The sequence below is a fragment of the Balaenoptera musculus genome, chromosome 13 (assembly GCF_009873245.2).
Source record: "Balaenoptera musculus isolate JJ_BM4_2016_0621 chromosome 13, mBalMus1.pri.v3, whole genome shotgun sequence".
Lineage (NCBI taxonomy): Eukaryota > Metazoa > Chordata > Mammalia > Artiodactyla > Balaenopteridae > Balaenoptera > Balaenoptera musculus.
The window spans coordinates 44421535-44434773 of record NC_045797.1 but is presented as its reverse complement, the minus strand read 5'-3'; the positions used below and the strand labels follow the sequence as shown (position 1 = coordinate 44434773).

General features: G+C 47.5%; 1 protein-coding gene across 7 annotated transcripts in view; it reads left to right on the top strand.

Annotated features, from left to right (window-relative positions):
- Positions 1-13239, top strand: part of SPTBN1 (spectrin beta, non-erythrocytic 1) — a 195189-nt gene that overhangs the window by 128724 nt on the left and 53226 nt on the right. For all 7 annotated transcript variants that reach the window (XM_036872638.1, XM_036872639.1, XM_036872634.1 and 4 more), the window contains 2 exons: positions 8750-8923; positions 12720-12811. In XM_036872638.1, coding sequence (XP_036728533.1) covers positions 8750-8923; positions 12720-12811 — 266 coding nt within the window. The remainder of the gene's footprint in view (positions 1-8749; positions 8924-12719; positions 12812-13239) is intronic.

Genomic DNA, 13239 nt, shown 5'->3' with positions numbered 1-13239 from the left:
TAACGTTCAGTCAGCACTGGGCTTTCTGCACCAGTGATCCAAAGCCCGGGGTCACATAAACATTTGCACTCCATCTGGAGCCATGTCTCCATCGGCGTTTCAGCGCCAGCACTTACCACCAGCTTGGCAGTAGGTGGTAGATAAATGTTTGAGGCACTGCGGTATCTAAATTTATTTTATTAATAGATTCTTGGAGCCAACTCATCCCTCTTTACAGAGGGGGAGATTTGTCTTATTTTTACTAAGTTCAAAGAAATACATTAGCTTAATGATCCAGAGCATTCCACCCTAACCCCACCCTGCACTTTGGCTTAATAAAATTTGAGTTAGATTTGAGCAGGTTTTGGGTAGGCATTTTGGGTTATCAAGGCACTTGATTCCAGTGTACTGGGGAACATGAGAGGGCAGGAATCCTCACATCTGCTCCTGACTTGGGCGGGATCTGTGTCCGGAAGTTGTCGCTCTCTTTGCCGCAAGGTATGTCAGATCCTGGAGCAGTGAGGAAACTCTTTGGCTGAGCCCGGAAGCTGCTGCTAATCGGGATTGGGTTGATGACAAAGAAAACCTTTTCTTTCCAATGTGTTACTCTGAAATTACCATGTACTATAAGTTCATAAATGTCTTGCTTTAAAGTTCCATAAAGAATATAGACCACCCTTTACGACATCAACTGACCAGGTAGAAGTGGTCACTGTGCTGGTCACTTTGTCATTGGTCCTAGGTCCCAGGGCCAGATGAGAAATGGGACTTGAGGGGTAAAGGTTTGTCCTGCGCAACCCACTGACATTTGGAGGGAGTGGGGCCTCTGGACTTCAGGGGTGAAGTGGAGCCCACGGGTCCTCATCCAGGTTCGAAGTTGGCCAGTGCCTGCCCCCTTCCCTCCGTGGGCCTCGGCATGAAGGATGGTTCTGAATAAGACAGTTTCCTGCCTTGCTCCTGCCAGACTGAGCCCTCGCCTCTGACCAAGAGGACAAGGTTTTCTGAACGCTTCTGCCCTCCCCCCAGCCCCTGCCATTTCCAATAGTGGGTACCACTGATTTTTGGTTGCTTGATGTTTTCCTGATATTCTGTCTTCTTATTCTGTTAATCAATCTCAAAGAAGACAATGCAACAAAAAGAGGATTTTTTTTTTTTTTTTTTTTTTACCACCGTTAATTCCAAAACAGGCTGAGCTAGGTGGAGAAGATAGATTTACCATGAGATTTGCTAAGCCTTAGACAAATCCCACGTTGAACTACCCTGAGTGCGTTTTACATAGAGCCTTTGTTAGGAGAACATGCTGGCATGTATTGTTATAGAAACGGGGTTTTATGGACTGGCCACAGAACCTGCCTGTTGTTTGTAATGTCTGTTGTGTGGGAGAATTTGCTTTTGTTCTAAACAACCAGACACAGAAGAATGCCCCTGTTAAATTCGGGTCTAATTGCACAAATACTAAAAGTGAATTAATAGTAACAGGTAATAGTAATACCATGTGACAAAGTACTGAATGAATGGCCCCAAAGCCCTAGAGTTCAGAAGGGGAAACAGGCCTTCTGGATGGGGTGTCAAGGAGGGGCCGCGTGTCAGCCGTGAGGAAGAGTGAAGAGAGCGCTTGAGGGTGGGTGGCAGGAGGGAACAGGTGTAGGGAAAGCATCCTGGCTGAATTGGAGTTTGTTTTTGGAAGGAGTGATGATGGTCAGTCACTTTTAGTGTTTTCTGTCACATGCATAATGTGTTTAGTTCTCACAGTCTAATCAAGGGGACAGCTTACGCTTTATAGGAGAAACAGGCAGTGAGTGACCAGGGCCTCGCCCAAGGCCAGTATCACTACTGAGGAATATAACTTGGACTCCAGCCTACTCTCCTGTCTCTTGGTCCCCTCCTTTCTCATTGAGTCTTGCTAAAGGAGAAGATTCTCCTTGGGAGTGGGTCCCAACCAGGAAGGAGGCGGGCAGGAATTAATGGAACAAAGTATGTTGTTTCCTGTTTAATTTTAATTGGGCAAGAATCGTTTATACTCTTCTTAAAGCTCAAAGTGTGATGTGTAGGGAGGTGTTTGGGGACATAATGTGAAATGAGTTTGGCTGTTGTATCAGAGGAGATTTTGGAGTTCCTATCCCCAAATCCCAAATTGCTATCCCATCCTACCCTCTGTATTAAGTAGAGGTGTGTGTGTGTGTGTGTGTGTGTGTGTGTGTGTGTGTGTGTGTGTGTGTAGCAAACACTGATTTTTGATTAAAAGGCAAAAATATAAGCTAGTATCCATTGCTCTGATACACTGAGACCAGTAGTGTCTCTTCTCTATTTCTTCTTCACCTAAACGAGAGATCAGGAGGCACTTTAGAATTCACCTTGCATGCTAGCGAGTCTTTCACCCTCCAACACATAGGTTGTATCTTACAGCTGGAAGGGACTTTAGTGGCCACTAAGTTAGATCCCTGGATTTCATAGGTCCTGTAACAGCCTCAGCAGCCATCAAGCCCACCCAGCTGGCACGTGGCAGTCGGCCTCTCCCAATTCCCAGGATTGGTGTTCTGTCCACCCTGCAACCCTTGGAGAGCTGTTGCTCCAGGTGGCTTCAAGGTGGCTTTGGATACCCATGAAGAAAATCAGAGGGAGTGGGGCTTAACCAGGGTAGAAGAGTGGCCCAGCTCCCCAGGGTCCTCCCAAAATACCCTGCCAGGAATCCTCCTTTATGTCTTCCTCTTCTATTCAAGGAGGCTAAAGATGGCTCCAGGAAACATTTGCTTTTTCTTTTCCATCTCTAGACTCTGACAAAAAGCCTGCCATCGTGATTACTCCACAGTTCTGCAAATCCTGATGCCCCACAGCGTGCAATCGATCCAAACTCCAGGCTGAGTGACAGTCGGGGCAGAGCCATGGGGGGGGGGGCGGCATCCAGCCCCCTCCTTCCTTTCTCAGGGCCTTGGGCCCACTTGGCGAATTTGCCCAGGACCACACCGCTTCTCGGGGGCAGGGCTCGGACTAGCTGCTCTAATAAGCAATCAGGAATATATTGTCAGTTTCTGGAGGTTGGTTATTTAGCCCTGTAATTCCCACTCCTCCTTTGGAGTTGGAAAGAAGATGGGTCTGGAGTAAGGCCCAGATGGGTTGGAGCTGTGGTTGATAGAGATTTGGGACTAGAAGGGACAGAAGGGACCTTGGGAAGGGGAAACAGGAAAAGCGCCCGCAAGACACAGGCCCACGGGCCCTGGTGCGGAAGAGCAGGGACACTTGTTAGGTTGATTTAAAGGAGGATCCGTAAAAATCGGCATTTCCTCAGAGGAGCCTGCGCCTGCAGAGCCCCACTTGCTTGAGTTGCACGCGAGTCTGGTATTGATCCTTGCCTCCTCCTAAGTGGCATCTCAAACTGCCCCATCAGAAAGGACACAGAGGACAGAAATGCTCATGTTGCCGTGGAAACGGACCTGTGTCGCACTAGGAACTTGACAATAATTAATGGAGACGAGACAGGGAAGGTTCCTTTTCTCGGCAGGGCGAGCCACTCTTGGGGCGAGGCTTGCGTTTATCCCTGAGCGATGCACCCCTCCCCCAGTTGCTCGGTGTTCAGTTCTCTCCATTGTTATCTCTTCTTCCTCTTGAGAAGATGGAGGTTGAGTAAAATAAAAATAGCTCTTTTAAAAAAAAAGGAAAACTGTCTGCCAGATGGGAACCGAGCCTCGTAATTTCCTTTCACGTAGACGTGTGTGTGTACTGCCCTTGGTTCCCGGTGTAGCCTGAAGAGGGCGCGCTCTGGAATCCCGGCTCACCGCACACCAGCCAGCCGCGCACCATCACCTCACCCCTCTAAGCCGGCATGTTCTCATCTGCAAAACGACAAGAATAATAATAATTATTGCTGTGCACTGTTAGTGTGAGGATTAAATAAATGTAAACCACCTAACAGATAGGTTAACATAGTGGCACAGGAAATGGCAGCTAAGAATTTTTAGATCTTGGGAGTTTTGCCGTTTATATGACCCAGTGTGTTTCAGTGTATATAGTTCTGTGCAGTCATTAACCCTTCTAAAATAAATTCCCTGTAATGATTGCCCCCTAAACTTGCCCAGGTACCGTGCCTTAAAACACTTCAGAAGCCCTCTCTGAAGCAGATACAGCATGAGTTTCAGGAGTTGGTATTCTTGAGTTTTAGTCTTGATTCTTACTCCCCCCTCATTGTGCTACCCGTACATCATCTAATCACGCCACATCTGGTTTATTCTTTTGGTTTAAAAAGGGGTTAATATGTCACCGAAGATGAGTGAGCTTCGATTGAGATGCAATGTGGGAAAGTGTTTGAAAAACATAGAGAGGTATAGTGAGGCAATGAAGCAACTTTCACCGCACAACATTTAGCCTAGTTTGAATTACTAGCTGCACAGCATAATAGTAATATTTAAAATATCTCTGTAAATCGTGCTTTCCAGCCTTGTTTCCTAGTAAGCTCTGAGTCATAGAGGTCTTACTGTGTATAGAGGCCTTAAGTGTTGAGGTTTGGGTGTTTTCACATCCTCTCCGCTCTCTCGTCCTATCTCCCCTCCCTCCAGGCAGCAGCCAGTCATAAGTTTTCTCTACCACCTTTTCCTTTTATTTCTGTCCAGAGTTTAATTTGGGGTGTCAGGATTAGAAGAGTAATATCATTACCATTATTTGGGAGCACATTCCCTTCTGGTATTAAATTTGCCTTTCAGTTGACGTATACCAACTTCTCTGCCTCTCAGTGGGAGAGTTCTATCTAGACCCTGAACATTTCCTGTTGTCTAACAGAGAGGTGTGTTATTTCTAAACAGTTTGAAGCCCAAGTGGCATGGAGAGGGGGAGCCCCCTCTTTTAAGTAGAATCGTTGGGAGGAAAATCCTTGAGGCACCCCTGTTGGTAGACACACTTTGTGGGTTTGAGAACACCATAGTCATTAGTTCACCATTTCATTTATGTAGCAGCCCTTTGAGATAATTATTCATATTATCCCCATGTTATGGATAAACAGACATTTGAGAAGTAAGGCGCTGATTGGCTAGAAAGTGGGGAAATTGTAACTTAAATGTGGGCATGTTAACATTAGCATCATCTTCTACGCTGAATTGCCCAACAGAAGCATATACAGAGATCCGGTTTGTTCATGTTTTATGTTTTAAAAGATATAAAGGCCAGGAGCAGTAGGAAAATTAAAAATAAAAAAGCTTTAGGGGGAGAAGAGCAGAGTATCATCCCCCCCGAATCTTGGTTTGATTTTTGGGAGAATTGCAAAAAAAAAAAAAACCAAGTGGGGTAAGGGGGGGTCTCCTGAAAGTTTTCCATTTCCTCTGACTTTTGGAAATTGGTGAGGTTTGTTTTTTAACCATTGGAAGAAGTCTGATCATTTACCCAAAGGTGTTTCTCTGCCGTTTTTATTTTAGTTCCTTCCTTTGTGTTCCCATGCACTAGTGTTTCTGATGGCTGGTGCTGGAGGGGACTTAACGTTGTGCCCAGGTCTGGGGTGAACCGTCCTCAGATCCCACCTGGCATGGCCAGTCAGCATCAGCACGGCGTCCCTGCCACGTGGCGCTGGGCTTTTCCAGCCTGCAGGAAGGCGTTTGGACCCCTCTCGCAGTCCTCCCCCTCCCACACCCTTGCACCCCATACTCACGTGGAAACGCACACACAGTCGGCTGGGATTTTGTAACGAGAGAACAGAGGCTTGAGCGGTGTCTCACACACGTTTGAAGTTGAGTGTTTCAAGATAAAGTCTAAAAGGACCAACTGTAGTTACGCCTGCTGCAACCTGGGAAGGTCCTGACAGCCCCCCAGCCTGTTCCTTGTTCTCCTGCTGCTCAGGTCCTTCTGTCAGATGACAGAACTAGACAATTTAGTAAAGAGTTTGATGTCTTTTATTCAAGGGGACACAGTCCGTGGACAGAGGAGTGCCGTGCCTCACAAGTGGTGGAGCATGCTTCCCTAGGGATTTGGGGCGAGAGCAGGTTTCCAGAGGTTAGAAAAGGGGCAGGGCGGGAGCAGGGCGTGACTGGCTAGGAGGTTGGAGGCTTCCTTAGGAGGCGAGCGGGTCCTGTTTTCTGGGGCGAGGTGAGCTGGAGGACTGGGATGGGTGTGTGTTTGGGCTCCTTGACAACTGTTTCCCTCAAGGGCAGTCCGACTTAGGTTTGTGACGTGGGCCGAGCCACTGGGGTGGCCTCTCTTTTGTGGGTCCTGGTACTCGAATTAACTTTACCAATTCTAATTCCATCCACACTGTTCCTCTCACGCTCAGTTAGGACATAACCTCTTCTGGCCTCGCAGATACCTGCTGCCATTAGGAGAATGCTTCCGTCCCTCTTGCTCTGCGGTCCTGGGCGTATGGTGCCTGACACACGCTGTTTGGTCACAGGCTCACTGGTCAGGGCGCAGGCATTAAAGAGACGAGAGGAAGAGGCATCCGTAGAGCAATGAGAAATGTCAGGAGCCCCTGCCCCAGAATTCACATGCTTCCTTAGAGGCAGTTAATCCCCACCCCTCGACTTTGAACAGAGTTTCAGCAGGAGCCACCTGGACACGAGAAGAACAAGGGACCGCTGTGGGTGGTCACTTTGTCAACCTCAAGAAATGACCGCTGATCCAGAGAAAATGAGAAGAACCGAAAGCTGGCCCGCGAGAACCAGGTGCAGAGTCCGGGGACTTCTCCCCCCGCGGGCTCTGGGCACACCGCTCCATCAGGGCCATCTCCCCTGTTAGGAGGGGACCCAGGGGAGGAGGCTGCTGGGCGCGCCTTGGAAGAGGGGGGCTCCAGTGTCGGCCTCAGACCGTGTCTGCACAGTCGCTCACGGAATCTTAGATGGAGTCCACCGCTTTCTGTTTTAAATATCTGACCTTTTTCTTACCTCGCCATATTGCTTGATTTTGATGTAATGTTATCACTTGACCTAACATGAATAACAAATCCTAGCATTTCTGACATACCTGAAATGTATTAGTTGTGAAGTTTCTGAGAGAGGATGCCTTTTTGCGGGGGGGTGGTGGGAGGTTGTAAGTAAACTATTATAATGCAGACTTCCCTCGATGCCCAAAGAGGGATTGGTTCCAGGACTTGCCGCCCGCAGGGACGGAGGGCCAACTGGAGCGTGAAAAGCTTGACTTTCAGAGACGTTTCTTTTTCCATTGCTATTATTTGAAAAAATCTGCCACTTGTGGTAAGGCCTCTGGCCATAATCTTATTTCCTCGGGGTCAAGGCACATTCTTCTATGCTTGCCAGTCCTTTTTTGTAGAAGAGAAAGTCGAGAAAAAAATAACATAATCTGAGACTGGGTACTTAACGTGGTCACTTGTTAGCCAAGTTATCTTCTCTTTACATGTTTTCCATCTAGCACTTAACTGAGGATCTCAGCTACAGAGGGTAAAGTGGGAAGCAGGCAAGACCTTACGTACCGTAGGACTAGCTGCCGCCCACACCTGCGTGTGCCCAGGTTGCTGCACACCTGGCTGCCTTTCCTCTGTGAGGCCGGCTCATAGCACACACCGTTGCCCAGTCCATCTGTGGGCGTTCAGGTCACTCCATGTAGGCCCTGGGTGCTGAACCAAACCAGAGACCACCGAGGATATAGCAGGCATATAAAGCATCATCCCTGCTCTCAAGGCAGTAGTCAAGTTGGAAGTAATAAAAACAACACATACGAAATAACAGCAAAAATATAAGATATGTGATTAGTTCCTGAACTCTGTGGTCCAGACAGAGACCACAGACGTATAGGTTTTGGGGGGAAGGGGAGACCTGTGAGAACTGGAATGGTTGGAAATGACTCCTAGAAGGAAAGATGTGCCTTGACCTGAACCTTGAAAGGTGGGTAGGGTACAATGAGTTGGCTGAGGAGGTAGGATGGCAGCCAGGCCAGGTTCATCTTCTGGCCAGGGGCGTGTGGGCAACCTGGTGGCAGCTCTGTGGAGCAGTGAGATCAGCCTGAGGTGCACCCTCAGCTAGAAGGGGGAGTAACGGGCGACAGAGAGGAGGGTGGGAAGGATGGAGGCGGGCGATGGAGGCATGAGCTTGTTCTTGACACAGGAGATGATAGAGACCCGTTGAAAATTTCGAGTGTGTGTGTGTGTATCTTTACCTATTGCTTTGTTTATTTAAAACGCTCACCTTGAAAACGCCTTTTTTTGATTTTGATATAACTGATTAAAAGGAATAGACATTTGAGGTAGTCAAATTAGACTACTCTCATATTTTTTTTTTTTTTACTTTATCCTTTCTTTCCAGTAAGTCACACCCTTTTACTCAACCCCCCTCCATCATCCTCACAAAACCAGCACTTGAAAATTCCGCTGATTGGGTGGAGTGTCCCCCCTTTTTCATCTTGAGCCAACCTTGGGAAACGACCCGAACCAGCAGGTGGCAAACCTGTTTTTACGTTTAAAGCAGCCAGGAAGTCCTCAGAGGTGTTTTCGCTGTGCATCTGCAAAAATTATATGGATGGCAGTAGTAGCTCTGAAATTCTTTATGAAAACTGGGTTCCTTTTTCTCTAAGCTTCCAGCTTCTGTGCTCATTTGTAAATTGTGTCACTTCCATGATTAAACAAAAACCTCTGAAGAGTGATCGGTTACCATCCCTTAAGTAAACTTTTCTAAGGCTGTTAGATAAACTCTGTCCTTGGACTGAATGAGCACGTTTTTTTTAACGTTTTGGTATGGGTCGGAAAGCGCTGCATGAATGGGCACGTGTGCACTTTCTGGGCTGTAGTTCTGAGCTGGTTTCTGCCCTCTTGGATGATGTGTTTCCACCTTCTGCTCATCTGTTTTAGCCTAAACCCACCAAGGGACGAATGCGCATCCACTGTCTGGAGAACGTGGACAAGGCCCTTCAGTTCCTGAAGGAGCAGAGAGTCCATCTTGAGAACATGGGGTCCCACGACATCGTGGATGGGAACCACCGGCTGACCCTCGGCCTCATCTGGACCATCATCCTGCGCTTCCAGGTAAGGGACTTGGCCCGGCGATTCGGCCTCCCTCCTGGGCATGAGCATCCCTGTGAAACTGGCCTCCCCATTCCAGAGGGACCAGGAAGACCAGGTTGAAATGTCATCTCAGAGTCAGCTGTGCAGAGCGGCGGGTCACATTTGGCTGCCCTGTAGGCATGTGGCAGCTAGCCACATCCTCCCTCAGTTTTGCTAGCCCCTGAAAGTCTTGACTCTCCTGGCAAATAAGAGGGTTTCTGGGCTGCGTCCCAGCCCACCACTTCGCCGACACCTACTGTAGACGTCTGGTGTCTGCTGCTCAGCGTTCAGGAGCAGAGGTGTAAGGGTGTGGTCGATGCTAGGTTACTACCACTAGACTGTGTGAACTTTGCCAGATTGTGGCATGCATCATAGAATATCTTTAGGCAAAGCTGCTTAGGATCATGACACATGCGTGGGCTCTGTTTTCACCTTCTCCTTCTCCTTTGGATGTGAGGAAGCAGTTTTCAGGGGGGATGTGCCAAAAAGCCTTCTGCTTGTTTGAATTGATGACGATTTTATGGGTTTGTTATACCCGAGGGAAAGGTTCTAAGTATAGGAATACTGTAAGCCAGAAGGTGCTCTCAAGGTCACTTTGTCCCGTTCCTTCACTTTATGAGGGAAGGGAGGAGCCTTGCCAGGGATCACACAGCCAGTCAGGGCTGCTGTGCGCGCTCCTGACCCCTTGGAAGAGAGCTCAGCCTTTCTCGTCTGTGAAGCACCTCCGGCCCGATGACTGGTTCTTTCTCCAGGCTGTTGCTTCATGCCCCTGCTTTTCAGTTAAAATCTGAAATTCAGGAAACACTTCTTACCATGGCGTCAGGTTACCCTGCAAACAAAAGTCCGAACAGTCCTGTCTCCACTGTGGCTGTGTTCTCTGTATCTTCCCTTCCTGTTAAGCCCCTTTGATGAAGTTTGATTGTTTTTTTTTTTTTCCCTACGTAAATAAAAATCTCACCAACAAAGGGCCATGTCAGAAATCAAATTATAGCTCTCTTTGTATTCTTACTAAAACGCTGAAATCAACCTCTAACCAATCGTTTTCCTTCTCGCTTCCCTCGGGATCGGGCAGCTCTAGTTCAGTGGTCTGGGTGGGTATGTGGGAGGAGGGAGGGGGTAGGGGACCAAACCAGAGCTGTACAGAGACACTCCCTGCATGGGGGGTTCCTAAGCCTGGACCTGCCTTGGGAAAGCCGTTTACTCATTCAGGTTCCCTGGTCCCAGCCCCAGCGCTTCTAATTAAATAGGTCTGAGGCGGGGAACCACTGTGAAGGTGACATCGTTAGTGGAGATTTAATTGCAACAATCAGTGACTTTATTTTGCAAACAGAACTCTTCTGCAGGTTTCTGTCATTTAGTTCCTGAATGATTTGAAAACAGAGTGAATACCATTACATTCACTAACTATTGCTCTTGGCCTTAGGCCAACAGGACTCTCCTGGAGCATCGCCTCAGTTCTGTAGAGTAAAAAGTCCTATTTCTCTTGCCTTTGGCCTGTAGTAATCAGAGCGTGGAAGGGCGTCCTGGCAGCAGCTTCTCTTGACAGCGGGTCTGTGCCCGTGGCGGGGAGCTGGCACACACAGCCCTTTCCAGGATTCTCCACATGAATTGGGTTGCGTCATTGACTAATTAGCTTCCTGCCAGCTTGCCTTTTTCTGTGCTTGAACCTGTAAATGCTGATACGTAGTTTCTCCCTTTCCTTTGAGGCTGATGTCACTGCATGGCCTGCAGGGTTGGTGTCTGACATGACCCCACCTCCCGCAGCAGTTTTATCAAATCATCCCCCGCTCCACAAACATGTATTGATTCTGCACCAGCCAAGGCCCAGCTCACATTCTGCGTCCTCCGTGAAGCGTCCCACGTATCTACAAAGATCTCTCTCCCCACCGCCCCCCAGCTCCTGAATGTGCAACCTTGTCTTACATTTCCTCTGTGTGTGTGTGTGTGTGTCTCCAGAGTCCCCAAGACGTGGCCTGCCCTGATGTGTGTAGCAGGTGTGCATTAAATACCGATGATGACAGACAGGTTTTATGCTGCTTTCCCTTAAAAGAGAGTAAAAGATGGTGTGAGAAACTGGAATGAAAGTTGTCGAGTTTGCCTAGTCCACATAGGGAGCTGTCTTCACTTCAGAAGGGTAGATTTTGTTTCTAAAAGAACAAGTCTGGAAACAGATTCCCTTCACACTGAGGCATAGGAAAGCTGACGGGGGTTAATGTGTAAAATTCCACCTGCCTTTCTTGGTGAGTTTGTGTCTTACTCCTTGAGCAAAGGTTATTCTTGCACACTGTTTGGAGTTTGGAGTTTATGCAAGCTCAGACTTCACTTAACAACAGTTAAAAATGCAGAATTTTTTTTAGAAGTGTAATTATTTCAATTTCTAGGTGTTTTTCCTAGTTGAAAGTTTCTAACTTTTTAATCTTACATGTATGTATTTTATCCTCCTCCTACCTCTTTCTCTTAAAAAGAATTCTGGGGCGTGTTTCTAGATTAAATGGAAAGACCTTTGACAGGGGCCAGGACAGGGAAGCTTGGAATGGTTAGAGCTGAAAGAGAGGCCAACACCCTTTCCCCTGACTCCATCCCACATTTTATCATTATAATCAAGGAACTAAAGGCAAAGGGGTATTTAGAGCATTTGTTTAAAATCACGTAACTGGTAGGCAGCCCGTCATCCAAAGAGCTGACGTGTATGGATCCTTACTAAGAGCCCAGCCCTTCATACTTTGCATTTGTTCAAGTGTACAGCAGCGCTCCGAGATAGCCACCCCTCAGAGGGGAAGCCGAGGAACTAGCCCAAGGACACGCAGTAGGTGGGGGAGCCTGGATTCAGACGCAGAGAGTCTGACTTTGGTGCCAGTAGACCAGGCTCTATGTCCTGTTGAGAATCAGCGGCCTCTGAGTAGCTGATGAATACAGGCTGTCTTAGTCCATGCAGGCTGCTAAAACAAAGTACCACAGATTGGGTGGCTTCCAAACAATAGAAATTTATTGCTTACGGTTCTGGAGGCTGTAAGTCTGAGATCAGGGTGCTAGCGTGGTCAGGTGAGGGCCCTCTTCCGGGTTGCATACGTCTCATTGTGTCCTTACATGGTGGAAGGCGCTAGGGATCTCTCTGGAGCCTCTTTTATAAGGCACAAATCCCATTTATGAGGGCTCTACCCTCATAACTTAAGCATCTCCCAAAGACCCTATCTCTTAACGCCATCACCTGTGTGGCTTAGGATTTCAACATAAGAATTGGTGAGGGTGTGGGAGACAAACATTCAGACCATGGAAGCACAGCATTTAAGGGCACTCTTTCTCTGAGAGTTTGGGTCAGTTTTCAGGAAATGGTGCACGCACTGTCCTCATCAACGAAGGACTCACTCACCCTGGTGTAAAAATATCTTTGGTTGTGAGAAAACAAACGGTATTTTTCTAGGGTCTGCTGAGGTTCAAGGTGTACCGTATGCACCACTGTTCTAGCTTGTAGTTGGAGAAGACGGGCTATGTTGGGGGTAGAAATGACCCCTAATAGGTTCTTGGAAGTCAGGCAGGTAACTAGTCTTCACTTCAGTCTTATCTTTGTGCAAAATAGAGAACCTAGTTCTGGTTGGTGTTTCTAAGAAGTGAACCCTGGCTTCAGAAAGCAGTTCTCATTGACCCTCGGAGTAGGCAGTCTGCAGGGCTAGGTGTTGATCTAAAGTTTACTCTTTATGTATATGCAGACCTGTTCTTCTGTGGCTTTCATTAGGAAGCTAACGCATCTATTGGTCTAATATTTCTTTGTAAATCTCAGATCCAGGATATCAGCGTGGAAACTGAAGACAACAAAGAGAAGAAATCTGCCAAGGATGCATTGCTGTTGTGGTGCCAGATGAAGACAGCTGGGTGAGCACGAACTCAGGGGGTTAGGGGCTGCTTCTCCCAGGACTAAGTTCTACCAGAGTCATCACTTACAAGGTGTTGACGAGTATCTTTTTCCACCACTTCCACTGAGACGTCTTGTTGACTCGTAAGTAGTTGATGCGCTGACATTTCAGCTAGCTCTCAGAACAGGAGTGGATTTATATCCTGGACCTGTCTGTCATTTGCACAATCAGTTTCCCTCTGTTTATTAAGGAAGTTCCAGAGAGAAGTTAATCTTGAATTTTAAAACCCTGAAACCATGTTTAAGAATCTCATCCATGACATTTGTAAAAAGTTGTGGGTTTTCTCCTCTCTTTAATTTCTGTTGCTTTGGGAAGCTCTGTGCATTAAACTTAAGGGTGGGTGGTCTTTGTACGTTTTCTCAGTTTCCCTTTCTTTTATTCTCTCAT